The sequence below is a fragment of the Trachinotus anak genome, unplaced genomic scaffold, assembly GCF_046630095.1.
Source record: "Trachinotus anak isolate AG129_WGS33_773 ecotype Australia unplaced genomic scaffold, CSIRO_AGI_Tana_v1 ptg000016l, whole genome shotgun sequence".
Taxonomy (NCBI): Eukaryota; Metazoa; Chordata; class Actinopteri; order Carangiformes; family Carangidae; genus Trachinotus; species Trachinotus anak.
In genome coordinates, this window is record NW_027273867.1 from 22003867 (window position 1) to 22031783 (window position 27917).

General features: G+C 41.8%; 1 protein-coding gene across 3 annotated transcripts; it reads right to left on the reverse strand.

Moving 5' to 3' along the window:
• On the reverse strand, positions 1 to 27381 carry atp1a3a (ATPase Na+/K+ transporting subunit alpha 3a). Of its 3 annotated transcripts, none has more exons than XM_071499576.1 (24): positions 27249 to 27381; positions 26893 to 27003; positions 15762 to 15875; positions 15002 to 15061; positions 14678 to 14881; positions 13431 to 13544; positions 12322 to 12456; positions 11494 to 11611; positions 10639 to 10727; positions 10157 to 10336; positions 8433 to 8631; positions 7691 to 7935; positions 7333 to 7525; positions 6992 to 7167; positions 6621 to 6757; positions 6305 to 6455; positions 5990 to 6158; positions 5304 to 5458; positions 3899 to 4022; positions 3237 to 3382; positions 2685 to 2815; positions 2365 to 2466; positions 1863 to 1954; positions 1 to 1553 (listed from the first exon to the last, which is right to left on the reverse strand). In XM_071499576.1, the coding sequence occupies exons 2-24, from the start codon at positions 26896 to 26898 to the stop codon at positions 1525 to 1527; spliced, it is 3069 nt and encodes a 1022-aa protein (XP_071355677.1). In that variant the 5' UTR covers positions 26899 to 27003; positions 27249 to 27381; the 3' UTR covers positions 1 to 1524. The 3 variants fall into 3 exon arrangements, with proteins under 3 accessions (XP_071355677.1, XP_071355676.1, XP_071355679.1); XM_071499575.1 differs by having other exon boundaries at positions 27151 to 27299; XM_071499578.1 differs by lacking the exons at positions 10157 to 10336; positions 10639 to 10727; positions 11494 to 11611; ... (5 more) ...; positions 26893 to 27003; positions 27249 to 27381 and adding an exon at positions 9179 to 9322.
• Positions 27382 to 27917: the final 536 nt, after the last annotated feature.

The window sequence follows — 27917 nt, forward strand, 5'->3', positions numbered from 1 at the left end:
CATACTTAAGAGTTGGTCACAGCATTTATTTCCATTTTCTGACAAAACTCCACACAAAACAAACTGGAGACCAGGCTGAAAAAAGAGAGATCCTTCTATTTTATTTCATTTTCTTTTTTTTGCTGCTGTTTTGCAAGTTAAGGTACAGTGCCTTATTACATATTTCCACTGATTTAAATAATGAAATTGGAGAGAAATCTCTTTTTCCGAGGACACAGAAAGATTGTATTTTTTTTAACAGCGGTGAGGGTGGGTGGGGTTGAGGGGGGAGGTTGCGGGCAGGGCAAGGTTGGGAGAATAAGAGGAGGCAGGTGGTGAAGGTGGGTGCAAGTTTACAAGGACGGAGGGTTTGCACGGTGTTCACAAACAGACAGACAAACAGGGACAGACAGGCAGGGCGGAGAGGGGGAAGCAGTTGGAGGGGTTTAAAGGAGAAGTGTGAGAGAGAAAGGAGAGGAAGAGAGGAAGGGAGAGACAGTGGGCTTTGTCATGTCCGAATGAAAACAAGCAGCTCTCGACCCACTCCACACTTAAAAAAAGAAAAACATAAAACTTTTACGAACAATTTTGTTTTTAAAAAACACCCAGTTGTCTATTAGAAAACAACAACAACACAAGCAGAAAAAATACAGGGGGAAGAGGAGGATGGAGGGAGGAAGGGAGGGAAGCAGAGGAAGTGACCTTTTTTTTCTCCACCCTATTGAGGGCGTGAGTGAGTGAGTGCTTCGGTTTTATGGTGAGATTGATTCTTTATTAATAGGGGAAGAGGAGGAAGAGGAGGCAGGGGAGAGGACGGCAGTTTGAAGATTGGCAGTGAGTCAATAGAATGAGAGGGAGAGAGAAGGAGGGAAAGAAGGGAGAGAAGTAAAATAGGTGAATGGCAGGAAATGGCAGTGATTAGAGAGCTGGATCCGGGGGGCTTTTCTCTGGCAGGAAAAAAAACACCAAAAAACAAAAAGATAACGCCACCCACCCACTCAAATGGCCTGTCAGGAGTCTAGACGGGAGCTGCCGTGGTTTTGTCCTGCTTGGCAAGATCGCAAGTGGAACAGTCGGGTTTCTGTCTTTATTCTTCTCGTTATAATCTTTATTCAGTTCCACATAGCGCTGTAGTGTAAGTACACATACGAAGAGTGGCTGCAGCTAACGGTGTAGTAATAAGCATCGGCACAAACAGTGTTACTGGCAGACTAATGCTGAATAGACTTTGGATAGAAAAAAAGAGGACAGAGGGACAGAGAGGACAGGGAAGATTTACAAACCCACCCTCTCCCCCATCCTCTCCTCCTCTGTCGTTGGTCCTCTCGTTGTCTTGGCGTTTGTTTTTTTTTGTTTCTTTAGGAGATAAGGAAGGAGAGGCTGGAGTGGGGGAGTAAACAGAGTTTTCTTGTACAGTTTGAGTATGTTGAGAAGACAGGAGGGATGGATGGAGGGAGGGAGGAAAGAGAAAGAGAGAGGGAGATAAGGGAAGGAGGGATGAGTTCAGGGGAGGTCGGGGTGAGAAGTAAATGATGCTTTGATAATTTAATAGTATGTCTCTTTTTCCACCCAGCCTGCAGAGATGAAGAGGAGAGGAAAAGAGGGAAACAAGAAAAAAGAGAAGGAGAAAATAGTTACCTAAGGATTTCATTTACAGGTGCAGTGCTACAGTCAGTATTTTCTTTCACTGTTTAAAAACCAAACTGTCATGTAATGAAAATTAATAATATTACTCATAATGATATAACTACAACTGAAGTTTTATGCCAGCTTGACTGCAGGAGCATACAATAAATGCTTCCTTCCTAAGTAGTTCATTAGACCAATGAAACCAACTCCATGTACCAGTGTATGTGCATGTTTGTGTTTGTGTGCCATCATACCTCCGGGGTTTCGGCGAAGGATGAGTTTTCGGATCTCATCGTAAACAAAGATGAGGAAACTGTACGGGAATGCACAGAACCACCAACTGGGCCTGAGAGAGAACGGGAGGGATGGTGGACAGGATGAGAGCAGTGCATGGAGCAAAGCTCCAAAAAGGAACCGAAACACAATGTAGCACCTACAGTACTGATTAAACAGAGAAAAAATCAGTACTGTCACTATTTTGTTTATTATTGACTAGTAATGATAGTGATATTTGCTATTGTGCATAGCTTAGCCCTGAGACATTTTACTGTGTTATACAAATAAACTTGACTTCAAAGAGGGAAAGAATGAAGGGGACTGTAATCTAATATAACTGCATTGTCATCACAGAGAAAACATGGTAATTGCCCCTGAAAATAAATATGAAATATGAATATGACAGAATATTATGGTATTGTGTTGAGGTGTTGATTTGCTGTTAGCTCACTCTTTTGATCAATGTGTGATGTCACTTACTTGAGTGGGTACATCCGTAGTGCCAAGTCCATGCCAGGGCAGTAGGACAGGAAAGCAGCCAAAGCTGTTTCCTCAAACAGGCCGAAGATCAAAATCTTATTTCTGAAAGACAATAAATGCAGAAAGGAGGAAGTTTATTTAAGTCAGACAAGTAACAAATGTGAAGATGGTGAGGCTATGGTAAAAAAAAAAAAAAAAAGTAGAATCCACAGAAAAGGGATGAATATCCCCTGTGATTGAAAAGACTTGGTGGGCTATGTTTGCTGTACGATATCAAAAGCAGACATTAGCTTTGGGCTTCCACATAATTTTGTACTTACTTCATGCCCTGCTGGAACACAGAGTTACGTCTGGTCTTGCAGATGATGACATCTGCCCACTGCACCACCACAATACTGACAAAGAAGGCTGTGTGGCAAGTGAACTCCACAATCTTACGCTGTTCATAGGTCTTCAAGGAGAAAGAGAGAAAGATAAACAGCGTATGACTTTCAGATCATCCGTCTCGTCTGTGATGGAAGTTTGATGAACGCTGGGACAAAATGCTGAGTCTAGGAAGAAGCTGCTGCCCTTTGATTCAGACAGTCTGGCTTTATCTGGAATTACTGTTGAATTTCCATTAGTTATTATTAATTTACATTAATGTTTTTCATCATTCAGAAATTAGTGCTATTAAACTCATTATGCACGAAATATTTTTGGAGCTACATGTATGTATGACTGACCTGATACAGTACCACTGAACACAACAGGAGAATGTAACAACAGAGAAAGAGACATCCTCCTATTCTGCATCAGGCCCCATGGCTCCTTAATGCCAGTGAAAATAACTGAACTAGAAGAACACCAGCTCTGTCTCAGATCACTCATACCCATTGCTGTCCGTAGCTGTCCTCCAGGTCATTAGTGGAGCGATCGTCCCAGTTGAGCCGGATGCCGACAAGCACAGATGGCAGAAAACCATTTTCAGCCATGATGACAAAATAAGCAAAGAAACCACCAAGAGCTTGGATCATACCTACAGACACACACACACACACACACACTTTGATCAGTAATTGAGATTAGGCTAATCTGACTAGACTAGACTAAAATCCTATAAACCCTAAAGATGCACAGAATATTGTGATGTGATGTGATGATGCACTGTATGTAAAACTACAAGACTTTGTGGAAAGAGAGAGAACAAGGGTCACTGGGCATTGGCCAAAATTTACTATAAATCATTACATTTATCGCATTAAAATGTGCTGATTAGAAGAAAAGACCATAAAATTTCACCAGACAGACTCCAGATGGTGCTATTGACTGCTGTCGAACAATATCAGCATCACAGTGCAGTCAGACAGGAAATATCTGCCAATATCTAGAAGCTCTCTTGAGCATTTGTTGCCTAGAGTGTGTGTGACAGATTTCTGTCAACAATACTAAAATCTAAAAATTATAGGAGCAGTTTTTTGGTGAATGCTACACAAAGCACCTTCTACAATACTGACAGACTTAATGTATGTGGAATAACAAACATGGCACCTACCAATCTGTCCATAGGCGATGCTGATGAGTCTCTCATTGACCAGTTTGTCCCTCAGTGGGTTCCTGGGCTGGCGCTTCATGATATCGCTCTCTGCTGCTTCATAGGCAAGAGAGATGGCTGGTACCTGACAGACAAGACAGTGAGAAAGAGACGGCATTGTTGTTATACTGGGGATATTCATGTGTAATTTCATGTTCATACTGTGTCTGTAGCTGGCTCTGGATAAAATGTAACCATTTATTAATGGGAATGTGGTGCTTTGGTTTATTTTCTCATGCTAAACTTTCCAAGCATGACGAACTTGACAGAATCGGATGTAACATCGGATGTAACATCCTTCTTGTCAAAGAGCTCTCAAACAGATTTCAGATATTAGGGAATGTTACAATATCTGTTTCCATATGGACTCCTTTAGGCCAGGAGACCTCAGCTCATATTCAGCTTAGCTGGTGAGAAAGTACAGACACACGAGAACTAACAGAAAATCTCTTCAGTCACAGATCTCATCTCCACCACAAAGACGTTATTTTCTTTGACCCTTATTTCTAATGGAGTCACTGTATTCTCTGCCTCTCTATAATGTTTTCTGTGGTCCCTTGTTGCTTTACAATTACTCAAACTCAGCCCTTCGGACATTTAATTCTATTTGTTGAACCCATTTACTTTGAGTGAGCTTCTTTCAGTGGTGGTCCCACACTGCCACCCAGTGTCCTTTTTACATACTGTACGTACTCTTTAGATAGAACCTTTAAATCAGCCTCAGCGCTGGGTTTCAATGATTGTTTTGCATATTACATTCACATAGAATGCTTTGCACTGTGCATCTAAACATTTGTGATGACTTTTAAAGTTGACTATTCCATCACCACATCTTCACTGAGCCTGGCTCACCATGAATATCCCTAATATCCCTGCATCATGTTTAATATCAGTGGTTACATTTGATTAATTTACACTGGTTCACTATTCCAATGTGTCTTTCCTGCAATTCATTTTGCACCGTTGTTTCAATGTAAATATGGTAGTAATGACCATTCTTGCATCACTGCCCTGACCTCCCCTGTGTGTTGCCCTGGTGATACTTACTAAGCATTACTCTGTGGGTACCTGTCTGACATAGATGTATACGTGTCACATGTTCATGTACAGCTGATGTTTGCTGTTTTATTGTGCATGCATGAGTGTTCATAGATCAAGTGCACGCAAGCACTGAAAAAAGCTGTGTGTGTGTGTGTGTGTGTGTGTGTGTGTACCAGTGACTGGGATTTTGAATTCAGACATGTTGGCTTCTGCCTCTTATTGTGTGACTGGACATAAACACATTCGTGCTGCATGCTATTGTATGTGAGTGAGCCTGGTGTCTCTCTGTGTTGCTGCCTGGTCACGTGTCTGTTTGTTCCCTCACCATGTCAGTTCCCAGGTCGATGCAGAGGATGGTGATGGTGCCCAGAGGCAGTGGGATGTTGACCAGGATGAAGAACAGGAAGGGGGTGATCTCTGGGATGTTGCTGGTTAGAGTGTAGGCGATGGACTTCTTCAGGTTGTCAAAGATGAGACGGCCTGTAGGGACGGAGGTAATGTGTAAATAAATACTGACTCTTGTATAGCTGAATACTCAACGAGCAGGGATGATAAGAACAGGTCTCAGTGTGAGGGAGATCCTGCACATAAGTCAACAGAGCTAGTTTTTTTTAAGAAGGTAAGCATGTAGTGTTTTACAAAAGAATACTGTTCAATAATAAGTGATTAATTCTTCAAATCCAGATTTTTTTCCGTATTTCTTCTATTTCATTTATTTTTTTTCACTGTATCGCAACACAAAAAGAAACAAAAAAAAACCAAAGAGCAAGTCAAAAGATAGTGAATTTCTTTTAGTATGTACTGTCTTGACTAAATGGGATGAACTGTTTATTGCACACACATGTGCTGTTGAACTGATCTGAAAACCTTTTAACAGTTCCTTTTTCGGCATGATGCTATAACACATTTAAACTTAGACCCTTTTCTTCACATCCTCCCTCCACCCCATCATCAATTCAGTATTTATCTCTTCACAGCCCTATTTTTCCCCCTCTTTCGTTTGTCCTTCACCTTCTTCTACTCCTGTGACGATGGAGGCAAAGTTGTCATCCAGCAGGATCATGTCGGCAGCTTGTTTGGACACGTCTGAGCCAGAGATTCCCATGGCAACACCAATGTCGGCCTTCTTCAGGGCAGGAGAGTCGTTCACACCATCACCTGTCACAGCCACAATGGCACCCTGACAGAAATAGGAGGCTTTAGGGTTTTGGTTCGAAAATGCTGAAAACCAAGGACTTCTGTTTTTTACTACAAGCCCCTGTTTGCATGTGCATGTATGCATTTATCTGTGTCTACCTGTATATGAATGTGTGTAAAGTATAGTACCTGTCTCTGGCAGCCCTCTACAATGATGAGTTTCTGCTGTGGGGAGGTTCTGGCAAAGACAATCTCTGTGTGGTTCCTCAAAATATCGTCCATCTGCTCCTGACTGAGGTCTTTCAGATCTGTGCCGTGGATCACACAGGCCTTGGCATCCCTACACAACACAGATGAAGTAAGTCAATCAGTGGAAGTAACTACTGTCATATAAAGAGTTAACTTTAAACTAACTTTTATGGCTGGAATAAAATATCCTTTATTACTGCCGCAATGCTGATAAAGCTACACGAATACCTGTTCCATTTTTTGTTTTCTGTCTTACCTGGGGTTGACCTGGCTGACGGGGATATTGAGACGTGCAGCAATATCTTCCACTGTCTCGTTGCCCTCGGAGATGATGCCAACACCCTTTGCAATGGCCTTGGCTGTGATTGGGTGGTCACCAGTCACCATAATGACCTGAAAAACAACAGGAGGAACAAGATGAAGAGACAGGAAATGAAAGGGAAGGAAAATCAAACAAAATGAACGGGTAAGAAGAGAGAAGGACAGCAGTAGGAGAAGAATGAGTAAAAATCAAGAAAAATATTCCTCCAGAAATATGTGTGACATTCGTCCATGGCCCTCACATTAAGGTGGATGCAATGTTCTGCTTTTGAAGTCTTTTAAATGTCAGATTTGGAAGGTGCCCACCTTGATGCCAGCAGACCGGCATTTGCCCACAGCGTCAGGCACAGCAGCACGGGGAGGGTCAATCATGGACATCAGGCCCACGAAGCAAAGGTTGTCTGTCTGGAAATTGACGTCATCTGTGTCAAAGGCGAAACCTTTGGGGTACTTGTCCTCTGGCATGAACAGGTGGCAGAAACCTAGAGGAATCAGGAAAGAAGTAAGAGGTATGAATGAATCATAAATACAGAATGATACAATACAACTGTATACAGGATATATCAAAGTTTATTTCTAAACTCCTTCAAATTCTAAAGAAATTCCAAACTGTGATCTTTTGTTTCCCTATCTTCTATCATCCTCACCCAGTACTCTCTCTCCCAGTCCTCCCAGTTCCAGATAGGCATTCTGGAAAGCCTCCTTCATCTCATCGTCCATGGGCTGCTCCTTGCCCTGCATCATGATGGTGGAGCAGCGGTCAAGGATCCTTTCTGGGGCCCCCTTCATCACCAGCAGGTATTGGTTGTTGTTTTCATCCTCAGTTTCATGAATTGAGAGCTGATGGGAAAAGATTCAAGTGTCAGTATCATAATCATTGCAGAAGTATGCAGTGTTTTTGCATGTTTACTATAAAATCTGTTCATGTTATTTTGAGCTGGTACGGTCTGTTTGTGATTACATGAATTCTTTTTCCAGGTGCACATGTAAACAGAGGGGACAGACCTGATACTTGTTGGTGGAGTTGAAGGGGATCTCGGCCACCTTCTTGTTCTTGTCCCTCATGGTCTTGACGGCGCCACAAGACAGCTCAATACATTTCAGCAGGGCTGACTCTGAGGCATCTCCGGCTACCTCACGCTTTAGAATGGGCAAAGATTCCTGGCCGGCCTTGAACACAGCACGGTTGCACAGGGCAGCGACGCGGGCCAAAGACACCCATGTTGTGGAGCTCTTGTCGAAGGAAGAGCCTAGAGAATGAGCGGGAAAAGGAACATTTATTCACAAGTGTCTCAGCCCTTTGCATCCACCCAAGTGGGCCAGCCACCTTCTTGTCCCACCCTTTCTTCTGTGGTTTAAAATCAACACTTCATGGAACTAAACATCACTTGTAACAAAATATAGTTAGATTTACTAACCAAGCAGGAAGTCTGACACTTTTCATGGCCTGTTTGATACACATTTTTTGTTTTGATTTAATTGGTGATCAGAGAAAGTCTTCAATGCAATGTTGATAAAAGGCAAAGCCTTAGGAAAATTTAAGACCAATGATTTGATTTAAACAAAACGGTAATGACATGACAGGTGACATGACATTTGACACTTGGCAGATATTCATGCTGAATGCAGGCCAGTAGTTTATGTTGTCCCAGAGAAACCAAGGTCATAACATTCTTATTTTTTTGCAGGAAAGACAACGTTTTAAAGACTTTCCTGCATGAAAGCAGGGGAGAGAGGAAAATCTCACCAGACTGGTCCTCAGTGGTGTCGGCCTCATGGATCTGGTTGTCAAACCACATGTGGGCCACAGTCATCCTGTTCTGGGTCAGGGTGCCCGTCTTGTCAGAGCATATGGTGGAGGTGGAGCCGAGTGTTTCCACGGCCTCCAAGTTCTTCACCAGGCAGTTCTTACGTGCCATTCGTTTAGCAGTCAGTGTCAGACACACCTGAGAAAGGAGAGACGCGAGAGACAAGAGCAAAGAAGGAAGCAGGAACAGCAGAGGAAGGAAGGACAGACAGGAGGAAAGAAGTTTTCGACAATAGAGTAATACAAGAGGAGAGAATGGAAACAAACCAAAGGAGAAAGAGAAAAAAATAATTAGCATCTATGTGAATAAACTAAAAGTAAAGATGAACATCTCCAGGCACAATAACTTCTGCCAATGAGCAGACACAAGTGCCATACTGCATTTAGAACAGTTAACCACACCCTAGATCTAAACCACCCGGACTCCTGGAGATGTTAATCCTGCTCATCTCTACATCCATCTATAGCAAAATGCACTAAAAACCCCTTCCAAAAATAAAAACACAGCCCAACGAGCGATGCAGAGAACAAGAGGCATGAACGAGTGAAGCGGTGAAGCAGAGCAGCGGTGCATTATGTCATCATGCCAAGTACGGCAAGAACCATGGGCCAAACAGAACTAGCCAAGGCCAAGCAGAGGAGGCCGAGTTCATTTCATGGACTAGTCATTAGCCTAATGTCATTACATTAGCTAGTCGTTGTCATTGCAGACAGCACCGCGACTGGCCTGGAAAAGAGAGAGAGAGAGAGAGAGAGAGACATACAAAGAGGAAGGTGGAGAGAGAAACACATATGCAAACACATATGGCGCTGCCTTAGGAAAGAGAGAGGAGAGATGGAAAGAGACAATACAACACCTTCACCACAGAAACTGATACTGACAGAGAGAATGTTAAAGCACAAAAATACACACAAATGCACACAGACATACAGCAACATCACAAATCAGAGAAAACACACAAGCACAGAGAAAAAGTGGAGGCAGGGACAAAAACAAACAGGACACAATGAGACAACATCAGCCAAAACACTGTACATGACACAAAACACAACACAGTTACACTAACACATACATACAGAAAGCACACAATCAAACATGGGTGAAACTTCTCATGACATTTAACGTTGGGAATACCTGTAGTAGATTTAGTAGTGCAAGATCAGTCTCTTAATCACAAAATCTACAATCTACAGAGTGTGGCTTATTTATGAGGTGAAACGCACTATAAATAATGTCTAGTTTTAATGTCGATGGATGTGAGTTGGATGCTGTTTGGACAGATAAAGGGTCCTCTAATGGTAGTGTTTCGTGACACTTAAAAAAAAAAAGAGCTGTTTTAGAAAAATGTCACTGTGTCAAAAACACCTTATTTTTTATGACTTAGTGTACCTTCTTAGATTTTTTCTGATATATTAAGTAAATGAAAACACTGTTTGACCCAGGTCCACACAAAATACTGGAAACTGAGGAGAAACACCCACACACAAACAAACAAACAAAAAAAAAAAACAGAAACGAAAACAACAGATTGAAGGAATCACACAAACGATCAACAACCTTGTAAACACAAACACACACTAGAAGTATTAGAATTTATGTTCCTCTCACAAATTAATACACTATTAAATTACTACACTAGTTTCCCATTATTCTGCCAACTCACAGTGACTGTGGCCAGCAGTCCCTCGGGCACATTAGCCACAATGATACCGATGAGGAAGATGACTGCCTCAAGCCAGGTGTAACCTAGGATGATCGACAGGATGAAGAAGGTCACGCCGAGGAAGACGGCCACGCCCGTGATGATGTGGATGAAGTGCTCGATCTCCTTGGCAATGGGCGTCTGAGGAGTAGAAGACGATTTTTACATTGACTGAAGTGGATGAATGCTAGCAGTTATTGTGTCTAAATAGCTTGTTTTAACACCTGATGAAACCAAGAAACTAAATCTTCCTAAAAAAAAAAAAAAAAAACAAGCACTGAAGCTCAAGCACATCTTCTTGAATAAACTGTTGTCTTTACATTAAGAACTGATTTATCAATGAGCCAAAAAAAACTCTGTTTCTAGTAAGCAACCTCCATTATTTGGCTTATAATGAATCCAAAAGTCCACTGTCAGATAATGAATAATAATGAACATGTCACCTTGCCAGTCTCCAGGCCTGAAGTGAGGGTGGCGATGCGTCCCATCACTGTACGATCGCCAGTACACACAACGATACCACGAGCTGTTCCTAGAGAAAGAGAGGAGAGGAAGTGGGGTTCATAAAAATAATATATGTCTTTATCTGTTCTAGAGAAGAGAAAAAAAGAACAAAGAATAAAATATAAAGATGGCGGGTACAGATGAACAGTGATGGCTTGAACCAAAAGACCAAAGCAAATTCCTTGTATGTGAAAACCTACTTGGCAACAAACCTGATTCTGATGGATAACGCAACATGTAATGTACAGTAAGCCCATGAGGGGGTGCCATATATTATTCTTTCCTAATACACCACTGTGGGCACCACAGTGTAAGTTATAGGGTCTTTCAGTCATATCATGAACTGAACCGGCTGAACTGAAATGGAACAGGTACAAGTTTACATGAGGTCACATTTTGACCACTGGGCTCCTCTGATGACCAGTGATGTCACCGGCTGCTGCGTCAGAGCAAACACTTTGATCGTGGCCGACAGTAAAAGCTAATGTGTAGTGTCTTTGTTTGCAGTAGTGTCTGAGTTAGGGTGACCATTTCCATAACACCAAAAAGGTGGACAGGCCCGGACAGGGCATTGAAAATCCGGACTGTCCGGCCTAAAGCCGGACGCCTGGTCACCCTAGTCTGAGTGCTGAACCAGAACAATACAAACATACGTGTTCATATGAGTGAACACACACAGACACACACATATGAAAGAGAGGCTAACCCTAACAGTGGAGGATATGCACAGTATATATGAAGAATATGATGATGATTTGGGTTTTGTATTGAGATGATGGTGATGGTGACCTTACCCTCGACACAGTTGGTGGAGAAGAAGGCAATGTTGCGGGTTTCCAGGGGGTTGTCATGGGTACAGTCAGGTGACCTGGTCTGGGGCTCTGATTCACCAGTCAGGGATGAGTTGTCCACCTGGAAACAGCAGAAGATAACCATTTGATTTATGTGTGTGAAAGGGAGAGAGAGAGAGAGAAAGAGGAATATAAAGCAGTGAGTAGCTGGTTGAGTGTATTCATAGTAAGACTACACACAAACCACAAATGATTGTTTGTGATGCTCTGAGGTTTCTTGTATTTTAATACAGACATTATGTTTCATAAAAATCTAACTTCTTTGCAAACGTTCTCAGACTGAATGAAAGTTCATATGAGAACCTGTAAAAACACTGAAAGTCTGTGTGACTTTAGTATGAAGATAAACAAGTCATCTGTATTTCTCTAGGTTGTAGCTCGTACCTGCACTATTCTGAAAATCAGTGCATGAAGATGATTTGAGTTAGCAGTTTACAAAGCTGTTTTAGTTTACATTGTGAGTAATGCATTATTAGTTTTAGTTAATAATTCATGAACCAACACATCAGGTGGATTCCATAAAGAGTGGACAGAAACTTATGTCACATTAATATCATCTATTACTTACATCATCACTGATTTATACTGTGCCACTACATTTTTACTACTGGCCACTGTCGGTGAATGAGAAATCTAATGTGTGATGAAATGAATTAGTCTAACTCTGATTACTTTTGGCTGAGACTGGAACTTGATACTCTAAGGCACCTTAGTCACATTATCTTCTTGTGTCTGTATAATTACAGGAGCGCATCTGTGCCTGTAGCTCACCTTGCAGCCGTGGGAGGAGATGATGCGGAGGTCAGCGGGGATCCTGTCTCCTCCTTTCACCTCCACCAGGTCTCCGGCCACCACCTGCTCAGCATTGATCTGCATCTTCTCTCCTTCACGGATAACCAGGGCTTGCTGGGAACAGAGAAAGAGAGACAGAAACAGAGGGACAGGGATTATATTTAGGGGCATTACATTTAAATAATGATCCTCTTGTTTTGTTTAAAATTAAAAAAAAAAATGGATAAAAGCACAGTCAGCTATTATAAAGTTGCCAAAAAACCACAAATATCTTTAAAGACTCTATTTAGAGAAAGGTCAGAGATGAGGGAGTTAAGTGTAAAAACTAAAGTAATTGAAAGGTGGAAAAGGAAATCAGAGGAATCGTGTGAAAGCTGTGACAGGATGACACTGTCAGAAAAATAGAATTTTCCACTTAACAAATAGCTAGGAGCCCAATGTAATAAAATATCATATCAGTTTTCATCAGTCCTCCAGGAATGACTGTGTGAAGTACTGTATGATTATGTATCATATACTCAGAGGGCCACATACAGTTATGGCTGTAATGAACATTTTTTAATAACATGCTCTAATCAAACCAGACATGGACAAACTATTTTTGATAAAATCTTTTAGACTCAACATATTACAAAAACCTTGTTTTAAAGTTAAATTTAAATATTTCTCAGTCATATCAGCCAAATGAAATGAAAAATATGAAAAATATAAGTGAAAACCCGTAGGGATGATTTGGCCAAGAATTATTTACCCAGTGCATGAATTTACTAACACCAGCACCTGCCAGTACCTCCCAGCTGTATATAACAATCATTTCTCATACTTTTTAATAACTTCTAAGGCCTTTTTTTGAGGAAACTGAAATCGATGCCTTTATGTCTTACATAAGACACCCTGCACAAAAAAGATCAATGCTAAGGAATAATAAACCTGAACCTGAATTTGGTATCTCTTCAGTGCTTCTTGTTCATCTTTAATCACAAAGTTGAAAGTTGCAATTTTTGTAAAAACCCTTTAAAAAATCTGTCAGAAATTGTCACAAAAAATCTCCACATAATCCTGGTGTAGGACTGTTAGGTGTCTGGTACCTGAGGGACCATGTTCTTAAAGGACTCCATGATCTTGGAGCTCTTAGCTTCCTGGAAGTAGGAGAAGCAGCCGGTGATGATGACGACAGCTGACAGCACGATACCCAAATACAACTACAGAGGCAAAGACGGAGGGAGGAGGAAGAAAGAAAGGTGAGACTTTCATATTTAATGCAGAAATTAATTAAATGACTTCACAAAATCTATCACATGAGAGGAAGGAGTGAAATAAATAGACCACAGGAGAGACAGAGAATAAATCATCAGTCAGATATTTTGACATGAAACACTGAACTTCAGAGGAGAGTGAGAGATAAAGAAGCTATTTCAGGAAGTTGATGCTTCTCTAAAGTTTAAACTGTAGAAATAACACAAATCATCTTGAAGCCCTTCAATCCAGTCTCACGTCCTGCAGCTGACAACCACAACAGCAAGTGGTTTGATGTAGACTCAGTGACCTGGAGGCTGTCCATCTGCTTGATCTACATCCATCAGTGGTCTTATGACTGTGCTAGGTTGACTATCATCTCGTGTTTTAAAGGATCACCATTTGAAGGTCTAAATCCTATCTTCTAAATAATCTTCTGACATAACTGTGGCCGGTTATCGGAGTGTGAAGTTATATTTTGGGTGTGTGATACAGTCTCAGTTCCTCATGGTGACTCATCACAGTTGTTTCACCCCGAGTCCTCCCCTGTGGTCTGAACCAAGTATTTTGTCCTTTCATGCTGTGTGTCAGAGCCGTTTAGCCTTAGTCCCCAGCGTTACTCTTCGCTCTGACCCGACATGAAACAGTGCTGACCCATGAACGCCCTTCTCTTACCCTCCCATTACCACTGCCAGGAGTCATACGCTCCCTGCGGCGGGCCCAAAAATGATGCTAACAGGATGGTGTCTGTCACTCTAAAGATGGGTCGGCTGGCATGATTTGGACAAAAGCTGACACATCTGTTATCGCTGAGACATCCCTCAGGAGTAGTGACTCAGCAAATTGCTCTGTAAAGTGACATGCTGGCGGCAGGGAGCACACACACAGTAGCAGCAACTCGCTTTCTCTGTCCTCCTTTGGTGGTTTTTGATATCTCGCCCCTCAGATGTACTGATCTTTATATTTCAAGTTAATTCTAATTATAGCAGTAACTTTAACAGCTCTGTTTCATTTTAAATCATCAAGCCTCGTCAGCACACACGGTGGTGGACTGAGAATTTATTCTATCACAAATCATCCCCTACAACCTTGCACTTACGTTATCCCCAGCGGGTTCGTCCTCTGTGGCTGCCTGGATGGCGTAGGCCAGAAAGCACAGGATGGCACCGATCCACAGTAGGATGGAGAAGCCACCGAACAGCTGGCGACAGAACTTGACCCACTCTGGGGTTGTGGGGGGTGGAGTCAGGGCGTTGGGGCCATCCCTGGCCAGGAACTCTGCTGCCTTGGCATTGGTCAAACCCTGATAGGGACAGAGGGAATGGAGAGAAAAGATGGGTTAAAGGAGAAGTTGGTGAGCAGAAGCATGAGGTTAAATCTGGACAGAAACAATCCAATGAAAAACTTGGATTTAAAAACTTACCTGGACGATATCAGTGTTGTATTTCCTACAAACCTCCTCAACAGACATTTTGTGTTCCGTCTACAAAGAATGAAAAGAGAAGTTAAACTTAAAACACCTGACAATGATCAAATCTATTCACAATCACATTGAAAATAAATCACACATGCAATAAGTTTTACAAAATTAATTTTCTGTATTTCACAAATGTCCCTAAAAGAAGTTGGGGATTTATTTTTGGTGTTTGACATAATGGAGATCACTTTGTTTATCTGAACCACTCATATGGTTTTATATCAAAGGGATATCCTGTGGGTTTGGCTTCCTGCCCCATGCAGGAGAAAATGGATTTCCACAACAGGATTAAATTGCTCTGGCATATTACCTCAAACCACACTGCACCACTACTGTGCACCAACTGCTATGAAATAGGCCGACTACGTCTGTTTTCTTCTTTTCAAACAGGGAGATTAGATTACAGTTGGATCCTAGCTCTATGGATGCTGGAGTGAGGCCAGGACGCACTTTCTATGAACTCCTCACTACTCAGCTGGGACTTCAAGGCTTTTGTTGATTCTCTCTGTGAAGACAACTAGTTGTGTTTTGAATTTAAATGAGCTTTATGTGTTCTCATGTGCCATAAATCTGGTAGATGAAAAGAAACAACAATGATATATGAAACCACCACAGTAGGTGTGGTGGCCCTACTGGCATCTAGGGCACGTTGTTCAGTTTCAGGAAATGTCAGTGAGGTCACAGAAGTAGGAAGCAGTGTACGCACTATGGGAACTTCCTTCTTGAGGTCATCCAGATCCTTGCCTCCCTTCTTCTTGGGCGACTCCTTCTCATCCTTGTCCTGCGTGGTGGCCACGCGGTAGCTGTCCGACCGTCCATACTGTGAAAACACACAAACACAAGATCACTGAGCTTGGTTCTGTCAGATATATATCTGTGTTTGTATTTTTGTGTGTGTGTGTGTGTGTGTGTGTGTGTGTGTGTGTGTGTGTGTGTGTGTGTGTGTGTGGATATATATATATATATAGATAGAGAGATAGATAGATAGATAAATAGATGGATGAATACTATTTCATTTTTTTCATGGTCCTGAGAGAAAACAAAGAAGGCCAAAGAATCCCCTGAACAGCCTACTTGGAGCTGCAGTAACAGTTTTTCACTTAGGATTACCACTGATCAATAACACAATAATTGTGAGAACATGCTTGGCTGCCTAAATCCCTTTTTTCTTCTATATTTAGTGCCGGTCACAACATCTAGATTGAGATCCAAACTTAGACGTAATCCCCTGGTGTGAGAAGGGAAACTTCACGCTTTCTGATTAGATCTGGCATCATTAGAGCACAGGCCCGTCTCAACAGCTCCACTTGAATTGCAATTTACACCACCCCTATGTAGGCTACTGCTGTTCACACCACAGAGAATGCTGCTGTGTCTGAGAGGAGCAGGAAAAGTAGCAATCAGAAAGAAAGACAGCAGTCAGGACAGTTTGATTGAGGGAAAATTAAGGGCCAGAGGGGAGAAAGAGAGAGCGGATCATTCAGGACACAGGACAGAAGAAAAAAATATGACAGTAACTGTGACGTGCATCTTGGGATATTCATAATCACCAGTGTCCTACATTAGTGTGCATAGATATGTGTGTCTATGTGTGAGTCTGAGCCTTTTCCATCACTGCATGGACACGTGTTGACATGTGTCTGCATGTCTGAGTCAACAGTAGAACCAAAAGACCTGCAGCTTTGTTTTCTGTAATTTCACGATTCTGAGCAGCAGCGATCCAAATGGTTCCAACTGCAGTTTCAGATCGGTTGTAGCTTGAGCTTTATGAAGGTAAATGTTTGCCTAAAAACAATACCATCAGCCTTCAAATAATCATATTGGTGAGGTTGTGTGTGTGTAGTCCTTGCTTATGTGCCCCTGGGGGATTAGTACCTTTTCTGAAATCATACTGTTGCCCAGCATGCATGACCCAGGATGAACATCCTGAGGGCTTTTAGCAAAGAACTAGAATGTCAGCCAGCTGCTCGGCTCACCACAACACAGAGACATAGAAACAGGAATATGTCAGAATGAAAGGCAGGATGTGAACAGTTCCATGTGAACCCATCCTCTTCTAAATCTGTAAATCCTGCTGAGTGTACAAGTTGTTTTTAATTCAATATTACATATTTTCACATACAACTACATCCAACACTGATTCTTTTTTGTCTAGGTTTCCACTATGGCCCTGAAGTAAAATTGTATTACTTCTACAGTGTTCCTGCGTGATTTTATTCTTTTACCTCCCACAGGGAATTTATCAAACCCCCTGTCTGGAGGACTGAACCAAAAATTCAGAACTAAATGATATTTCTTTATTTTGTTGAACCAGTGGAAGCCCTATGCGTTGTAGAATGCTTCCATCCTGTATAGAGAAAGTTACATTACTATAATAGGGCTTGCTAAATGTCTATTATCAGCAGCAGCATCAGCTTCTCTAAAATCCACTATTTAATCCACTATTATGTGGATTCAAAAAATGGAAATAAATACAAAATTTGCATCCCATCCAAAAAACCATGGTTCAAACACAACTAATGTGGTGTCACAATAGTTTATCATGGCAAATTGCATTTTCTGTTATGGGGGGTCACTTGAGGATGAACAAACAGATGCTAGAATGGCAACACACCTCGCAATAAGGCTTAGGGTTAATAGAATACTTGTTTTGCCCTCAATATGACTGTGGGTTTCGTTCCACATTAACTGCAGAGGAATGGAAAGCTGGAGCTACACGTCCAGTGTCCGGACGTGGATGGATGACTGAAAAATCAGTCCCACCAACAGTAAGTATTGTACAAAAGTTGTGCTTATAAATACTGATCAATTTCAAGAACTATTGAATCATGTCTGACAGCTGAATCTCTATATTTTCCTTCACTCCACTGCCTAACAGACAAAGAAAAAGAAAGCTGTGTAGCAAAAAGAACAAGCAGACATAGGAAATCAATCGTAGCCCAGTGGGGAAACATGTGGATCTGAACGATGGTTCAGCACAGACGGATGTGTTTTCAAAAGCACAGACACATTGAGACAATTTATTACATACTAATTGGATTTAGGAGGCAGGGTGAATAAAGTGAAGTATGTGTAATTAAATGAATCCAGTGCTGGAGGAAATCTCTTTCATCAGTTTTGAGAATTTAAATGGCCTGTTTAACTGTTTGAAGTTCACTTCAATTTTACTTTAAGCCTAAACACGGCTGACATTTCCTGGAAGTGTTTTCACAGTGTGCAGCCAAATCTGTGACTACTTTCTACTGGCAACGCATTATGACTTGACATTTGTTCATCAGGCAGATGTTAGCCACCATGTAACCCTGATGCAAATGTACATATTGAGATTCAGATTCTGTTTAACTCTGCCTGATGATGAGAGCCGACTTATTTTGGGAAAGCTCTCATGAGGATTAGTTTAGACGGAGAGGTTTCACACTGATTTGATGGCTGTTTTATGCTGCTTACCATCTGTTTTTTTCTCACTGGATCAAAAGCTGGCTGAGTGATGGCTTGTTGACAGCCAACCAAATATACTACCAGACTTGTTTTACATCCCCTTACCTCTATAAATCTGCCTATATGTAATCAAAGTTTATGTGAAGTGAAGGCATGAACTAAGCCTTATACATGTATGTGGAAAAAAGTTGCACGTTTTGTATGTGCATGTTCAATATGCATTTTTCTTAAGAATGCTTTATGTATATTAGAAAGACTTTTATTAAAAGAGGATATATTGGCCGGTCATGTTATTTTATTCACACAATAATTATTTAATTGTTGAGTTATGTTTTTTTCTCTTAATTAATCTCCCATTTAAGGCCAATTGTGTATACAGAGCTCCTCTACCTCTGCCGTAGATCACTATAAACATCTAAATGCTGTTAACATGTCATATGACCAATTAAACAAGGACCAGTCAAATTTAACAGGCATAATGATTATTTTGGTGCAACAATCTATCACTGTGACAACAATACATGCCAGAACATCACCATCACTTTAGTGTGGCCAACAGCAACAAGTCTATTCTGTGCTCACTCAGACCTATAAGCCTTTTTGGACAAGAAGTTATGTCCTATGAATTTTAGTTAAACACTGATCCTGAACGTCGCCCCTGTCTCTGTGTTCATGAACCTCAAGTGACCTTGTTATTTGATGCTGCATGTGTGCACATGCCAGAAGACGTTCAAGTTAACTGAATACTACATACAACTTAATTTAAACTAATGGATATTTTGATTATTGTGTAATTGGTTGAATATGACATTGCTCTATGACATTTAAAGATAAATCAATCAAACATATTTGACATCACCCAGGGTGATGTCAAATATCTTATCATGTAGGCTACGACAAAGAAAAGCATCAAAACCTCACATTCAAGAAGCTGTAACCAGCAAATTGTCTGTTTCGATTTTAAAAATGCCTATAACAAATATTAGATTATCAAAATAATTGCTGATTCCTTTTCTGTCCATTGACTAATCAATTAATTGTTGCTGCTATAATTAATTGCAGATCATCATCAAAAATAGAAAATTGTACCTGTACAGAAGGGGGACAGAAGAGTTGGCTTGTACACTAAATGCCAAAAAACAAGGAACTTTTGTTGCGTAGTGTCTGAATGCGTGTATTGTGTGGATTCACTGTGCACAGCGTATAGCATGTGTATACAGTCTCCCCATGGATGTCTGCTTTTTAGTGTTCTTCCATGAGGAATACTTTTATTCCATCTGTGCAGTTGTGCATGTTTATTTTCTGCTCGAATGCAAACCTGAGCATTTTTCCATGTGTGTGTTTTCTTGTGTGTAGTTGTGGAGCTGCATGCACTGTATGTTTGTGTGTGTACATGTGTGTGTGTGAGCATGCTGCCATCTGTTAGGAGGTGCAGTGTTCCCCGGGCAGTTGTGTCCAGCGGGCCATCAGATTACTGCTGTTTACTACACTGACAGATTAACCCAGTGAACAAAAATAATCCTCTCTCAGTCACTCTCTCTCTCTCTCTCTCGCCCATCTTTTCAACAGTCTCTCATTCATCCTTACTCATTCATTTAATTACAATATGGATTTCTGTACTTCTCAGGTGTAAATGCACTAAATGTACTTAATATTAATTTAAAATAACACAATGGCAGTGACCACAGGGAAAATGACTGGGTCACACAGTTGCCACACCTCACAGTGATTCCTGACAGCATCACCTAATCCTTACCACAATATTAACCAATCAAAATGAGGTACAGACAAAACTAAACACAACAAAAAGCACTATTTAACTGTGGAAAACTGTGAAACTACAAAGCAAAACATAAATACAACCATCTCAACTCATACTCCGTCAGAGCAGAACCATTATACGCTCGCTTCTTCTGCTCTCATGCTCACGTGTGCATGCGTCCAATCAGGATGATGACTGCCAAAGCGACAAGGCCATTGACTCAAACATATAAACAGACCCTTCAGTGCTGCAGCATCTTAGATGTATGAACAGAAGTACTAATAAGATGCCTAATACATCTGAATTGCACACTGGCAAATATAGTGAACACCCAGTTTGTACTATTACACTTAAGATTTGTTTTGACTTCACTTTAGTGTTGGAAATTGAAATCTAAAACAGATTTTCTTTCTCTTGTGCCAACAGTTTCCTCTTCCTCAGGCTACATACTTGGTTATTTTGATCTCTTTATTTTTTCTTTCCTGAAATGCACTGGAAAAAAAAAACAAAAAAAAAAAAACAACCTCCTGGGCTCCACTGAATCACATACAGTCCCACAGGGGACACGTGTCACATTCACATATAAATATTTGACAAGTCGATGAAAGAAATATGAGCAGGGTGAGGTGAAGAAAATGAACTCCTAATTATCAAGGGCAATATATTCCCCCACCAATTTTCATTTTACAGACAATTTAACTTTCAAGGACATTTCTGAACCAAACCAGGGCAAGTATACAACTGCCAACACCAACCTTTCCAGACAGGCTGACACATATCCTGGCATATTATTTATTTCAGTTTTCCATGTACTGAATTCCATAAATATATATTGCTTTCAGTATCACTCGTGATTAAACTGAATTAATTTATAGGATATTTTCCTGCATATAATTTACTATGCTCAAGTACATATTGCTCTCTGCTCTCTGCTCTGTAACAGGCTGTAAAACCTGAGGAGGTTTCGGCAGCATCCAGATGTTCCATACTGAGCTACAGGACAGACTGTGCATGCTGAACATGTGTAGTCTGCTCTGTCTGCTGGAATTCTGCATCCTGCCTGGCCTACAGCATGGGGGACCACATATCTAGGGAGGCTGGATAAGCCATTTTTTAATCTGCTGAAATCACTGGTCAAATCTTCATCAAACAGGGACATGACTATGACTTAATACATGGTGGGTTTGAAAAAAAATATCATCTGTGTATGGGTCATATCAAAGCGAGCAATCTGGTCTCATATCTCATACTGAGGTGAGGCATCTTCAAATGAGCTGTAATGAGAGCAGGAGGCATTAATTATTGAGATCAGTATCTCTAAGATATAGATTCGTAATTAATTTCCATAATTTGATTTTAATGTTTAGTGACTTTATCTCATTGGTCATTTTACATGACAAAAGCAGATTGCAGGGCTGGTGTCTGCCCATTTTATGATTATTCACAACCAGTAATAACTTGATCAGGGTTGATTACAAATCTACAAATGTAAACTCTACCAGCAGCCTCCATATGGTAAAACCCTGGTGAAATATCCACAGCTGGCACTAAACTATGAGGTATTTAGCCTTGCTCAGCCTCTGGTATTTAGCCCATTTTTCAAATAAATCTGATGATGTTCCAATGAAAAAAAGATCACTTTTTAGTGCAGACTTTTTGAATGGCGTATCTCACTGGGTCTGCTACGTCCAGTGGAGTTGAGTAGCTCTGGTGGTGCCACAGTGGATCATAGTAGCCACGCACACAAAGAAATGGATTATCACACAGATCAGTGGGCTGACCGACCTAGAAAATACTGATAGACTGACTGGTAAACACACACACACACACACACACACACACACACACACACACACACACACACACACACACACACAGAGTAAGAGGGTTCCTCCATCATCTATCCCTCCCTCCACCCTCCCACTTTGTTTACATTCTCCTCCCTCCAGGCTGTCCATCTGTTTCTCTCCTCTCTTGCACTCTGATCTACTCATCTGTACCAAGGTTTCATCATGAGGAGACAGTCTGTGCCACACTTATGATGCAGACTGTGTGATGAAGAGGGATCAGAGAACAGTTTTTTCTTTAAATTAGATTCTGATATGTGAAATATTTGTGCATATTTGTGTTGAAGCCTGGATGGCTGCCAGAGTACATTACTAATGAACCACCCCACAGATTTTGTGCCGTTCCCCACCATTTAACTATGTGTCACGTCCTGCAGTGCAACATGTCTGAGAGTGCAATAGAAAATGGCAGTTGTTGACAGAATCAGATTGACAGCATCTACTTCCAATGGGATCGTAGATGAGAGATGTAAGGTTTCCTAGCAACATCCAATCCACTGGGTCCATCTAAATAATTGAAGTCAACCGTGGAGAAGGGAGGGGGAGTATTGGAATTTTTTAATGATGTACTTAATGTGAAGGTGCGTTATGTAATACTGCTGTAATGTTCAGTGTGCCGTGTACTCTCACCCTCTCACCCTCCCTGTCATTTGTCATCTGTACGCTAGTGTTGAAGAAGGCGTGGAAAACCACCAGTTATCCTTGACACCTAAGTCACCCCTTGCTGACAGACAGGAAGTGATGTCAAAGTGACCTCACAGTGCATTTTGAAGCGAGTGGAATCAGTGGCATTGGAAAACCCTGATCAGTGATTAGCAGTAATATGGATCCACACTATTTCACACTGATGAGATATTGACAGACTGGAACAATTATGCAACAGAGTCCATGACCAAAAGAACATATATGGTTTAACTACAATCACATATGTAATGACGAACTGTGTATTGGAGATTATTTAAAAGGCCAGGACTGCTCGTCAGTGATATCAAATGTCAAATCTGAGAGTGAGTGAGAGGACGACAGTCTGTGACAGATTATCATGCCGTTATTCCAGTCTCCGAGAGTCAGCCTCAACCCATAAATATCAGTCCCATCACGATAAACACATAGCAATTTGATTACTGTACAAACACCTCTCTAAATGCATTCTTATGTGATACACTCTGAATTGCCTTTGTGCGTCAAAGCTACTTTACAACTTTCCAAAGATGCATACAAAAAAACACTACAGCATGGAGGGCACCATTAAACTGAGGCCCCCAGTAATTCAGCTGTTTTGTTTTTGAGCTAAAATGATTGCAGATACAGTGGCCAGCAGGTGAGCCTACAAGTTTTCAGAAGTTCACAGTTTGCTAACAAAATAAATAGCTGTTCAGATCATGATTTACAGACTCGCCTGCAGGATAACAGGATACAGGCCTGGACATCAAGAGTCTATTTAAAATTCAACATCTCTATCTGCAGTCAAAAATTGTTTTTACAAGCAAATTATGTACAAAAAGATCATCTAGAAATATGTTTTTTCTCTTTTTTTTCTGCATTGTGCCTTGATCCTTAAGTGAGGAGACAAAATTATTCCACATGGCTATGGTACAAAATGAAAGAACTATTTGTATAAAAAAGACTAAGATAAGAAATTAAAGAAATTAGAGGGATGACATTAAAAATTGGTTTTCAACATGGGAGCTGTACAAGCATTCATGATGGCTTTTTACATTTATTCATAATTCTTATTTACAGTATTAAGTGTTTATATTGAGATGCCTTCATAGAGTGAAAAGCACATTCTCATGTGGTGGTGTATGATTATGTAAACAGGTTTTAGTGAGCTACAGATAATTATCATCAGGACTGAAATGGAGACACTACAATGAAGAGATCTCATAATGTCAAGAGCTACATCGCATATGGATTAGACAGCGTGAATGAGAAGAGAGCCGCCTGCCTCAGACACACACAGTACACACGGAGCTCCACTACGCACCAACCATCCTCCATAGCAATTGGCTCTCCTCCTGAAGCTTCCGCACCCAGTGCATTATGGGATATCAGCAGATGCATTCATCATTGTATATTTCTTTTTCTCCTTATCTATCTCAGTGTTCATCTCTCTGTTTTCTCCTAAAACTGTACCATTGCTGCCTCCACTGTGACCCTGCTGCACATGAGCAGCATCAACGCACCTCTTCTTGCATTCCTCCACTCCTCCATCTTTCCCAGTCTTTACCCTTCTCAAGGTGACTCACCGCAAAGGCAGCTCCCTGTCTCTCTACTGCCATCACTCACTCTAAATCACAGTATCTTGGTCAGTTTTGCTCCAAACGTGACCTGTCTCCCTGTGAGGCCTGAAGTGGCTGACCTTTGTTTCATCTTTACCTTCCATCCTTTCACCCACCAACCCGATCGTTGCCTCCTGCAGCAACATCCCCTATCAATTGATTGGCCCGGATCAAATGGCCCCAGTTGCCTTGTCAACCGAACCTCTGTCCCCCACCCCCACCACCGCCTATTTCACCCAAATCTACTCTTACATCACCCATCTGGATGGCAAATCACAGCCTGAACATGGGAGTTTCCACTCCCCCTCCATGCACACACACATACCACCATCCTCCTCCACTCTTTCACGCAGTAGTCAGAATTGTGTACGGTTTGCCCCTCCAGCGATGTAGTGGACAGCATCACAAACCGTGACAGAGCGGCACCGTTTCCACGACTCGGCCTGAATGCTCTCTAATCCCAACCCCCCCTAACCCGGATGTGGAACAGAGGAGAAACCAGTGCCCATCATACGTCATTAGCAGTGATGAACCATGACACTACTGAAGAAATGGACCTACAGTTTCCCAACAATACATGTTAGTCTGATTTTAAAGACTCCACAACCAAACTTGATACTACAATTAAAATAATGTAAGAGAAAATAAGACATGCTGCAGGATATTATTATATTCCATGAAGCAATACTGAGTTGTAATACCCCACTACTGACTATGGACACTGAATAACACGTTACAATACTTCTACAGGAGTGTATCAGTGATTTTTTTGTAGCAATGACATCATGGAGTCTAAATTTAGTAGCTTGAACGGGATTGTCCTTCATGACCTGACAGATCACTGAGGGTTTGGGAGACTGCTGGGGTAAGACGAGACAGCGGAGGTGTTGGTTGTGTCTGCCCCAATGGAGAGCACCTGCCTTTGGGACCCATCCATCGACATTTTTAAGAATGGGTGGTGAGAGGGGGGGTTGACCATTGCTGAGGAACCATTTTGACGCACTTGTCCGTGTCCATTCAGTACCCAGACCTTGGCTGCATCTACATCCTCACCAAGCCCAGCACCGCTGCCTTATGTAGTGTTTGATTGAAAATGCACCAAATTGTCGGTGGAAAAAAATGAAGAGAAAAAAAAAATCGTATCCTTCATGTTTTTGATTCCCAGCCCCCACCCTCTGTGCATCTTTCCCACTTCGCACCCTCATACTCCAAATAATATTTTAAACTCACGACTCTCTGGTGCTGTCGTTTATTGGGAAGAACTGGCAGGACACACACACACACACACACACACACACACACACACACCCACCATGTATGTGATGATGAAGAGTTACTGCAGTCAGAGGAATGACAGAATATTCCGCAATCAAGGCTGCGTTTTTGTTTTTTAACCACCAGCAGGTTATATATTCCCGTGCGTAACTGCGCCTTTCCCCTGCAAATGATTCACCACCGGGCTGGTTTGCGCCTGGAGTCGTCCGTGTCTTTACCAGGCTGACTGATCGGGTATTTAGGAGCTGTGAATTTCCTCAACCCTCTGCAGCGGGTTCAGCGCCTGGCACCAGATGTTCGTCAGCGTAATCTCGTTTTTTGGAACCGGTGGATGAAGCAGTGCATCTCTCCGCCACTTTCAACGACAAATGCTTGTTAAGAGCCTATTAATTATCTCTAGATAACAGGAATGACGCAGGTTGGCACACAGGGACCCTTCTGTGGCTCGTTACATTGCCGAAATGATCTCTTTATTATCTTAAAAATGAAATTAAATAAGTGTTTCTGCTCTGAATGATCGGGAACCAAACTGTGTTGGTGTCAAACGTTAATTTAGTCTGTTGAGTGATTAACATCGAGGCTGTGGAAGTGCACTCCACTGCTTCTCATCTCCTGAGGATTTTGCAGGGGACCAATGCCCATTTGATTCATCACCTTCTTCATGGCGTTCACCGAGGGCGTCAGCAGCAGCAACAGGTTTTATATTTGGTCGATAGCTGTGAAAAAAGACGGAAATAGCAGCTGAGGACCGTTACTGTAACGCGTTACCACCCTGCCCCGGTCCCGCCGCACCGGCTGGAGTCCGGACGCGGCGGGACTGACTCACAAACCCGGCGCCTGTTCCTGAGAAAGAGACGGTGTCCAGGCAACAAGCGGCCGCTGGATCATCCGTTAATCCCGGTCGTTACCGCGCTTCGGTGGGATAAATGGCGTTAATGACGGAAACCTAATGTGATGACTTTCTGAGAGCAATTAGATCCGTTTGACTGACAACGGAAAATACAAGCAGCAGTGTTTTTTTGTTTGTTTTTTTGAGCGGTTTGACAGGTGGTGTGAACACTTACAGCTAGCTTAGACATTTCAAACGTTTACCACCGTGTTCAGCATCCTGCCTCTGCCTTCTTTAACCCTTTCCCCCACGGACGAGCCGTTAACGTTAGGCTACTCCATCCAGCTAACTTGAGCTGGACCGACATTTCACAACAAATTAAACCGCAAGAAATGTAGGCTTACCCCCATTTCGACGCAGTCAGTCGGGTCTCCTCAGATGATGAATCGCTTTTCGGCTCGATTCAACCAGAATAGCTGGCTTTAAGGCGGGGAGACGGTGCAGAAATCAAGTCTCTGATAACGAGAAGGAAAAAAAAATGGATCCCTTCAGTTGACAGCTATTGCTCTAATGACATACACAATTAAGCAGCTAACATAATATCCTAAAATATTGTTTTCTAAGATGAACGGGCATAAGGTAACTTGACTTTCATCGAGCACCTCGGCAAAGCTGCACCCCGTTTAGATGAAAATCAAAAGGACTTATTTTTTTCGGCATAAAATGTTAAAATGATTGGCAGCCGTTGGTGACACTTCACCTTCTCCCTGTAAGGCGCAAATGATGCCGGCGGAAAGTAGACCCGGACAGCAGGCTTCTTCTTCTGATGCTGTCTCCCTCCGCGGCTGCGCGCAGGCTGCCGCAGCACCGAGGGTTCCCTGGGTTTTACTCCGCAAGTAGAAACAAGGACCATATAAGTCCTTAATAGACGAGGACTGTGATCATATAACAACAGAGAGAGTGAAGGATAAAAATGGATATCAGACGATAAATACTGATCAGAAACAAGGGCATCAAATCACATTTTCATATTTTGGGCATATTTGAACATGTACCCCTAATTTCATCATTCACAAGACAGAAATGAGTAAGGAGACTTAATGGTTTTGACATGTCTTGATAAGTTGAATCCCTGATCTAGAGGGTAAACAATAGAAATATGAAACACTTTGTCGTTCTCTGTGCAATATGCACCTATCCTGTAAACTCTGAGCTCCCATTACATCCAGTGCAGTGCAACCAGTACTCCAACAATGGAACAATTCACGATTTGGGCCTGTTTGGTCTAAGTTTATTTACAGGGCACCTATCATCCACAGGCTTTAGTTGTTATTGCTCTTTCACTGTGCAAATTCCCTGCCAAATTTGCCTTTAATTAATTAACCTAACCCACTGACACAGTGAATCTGGGGCTTTCAGGGACCATTCG

Coding starts and splice junctions, on each gene's coding strand:
- atp1a3a (XM_071499576.1), bottom strand. Junction 7,168..7,332: donor ACTGGGAGAGAGAGTACTGG/GTGAGGATGATA, acceptor TGATTCCTCTAG/GTTTCTGCCACCTGTTCATG. Junction 2,816..3,236: donor ACAGCTACGGACAGCAATGG/GTATGAGTGATC, acceptor TTCTCCTTGAAG/ACCTATGAACAGCGTAAGAT.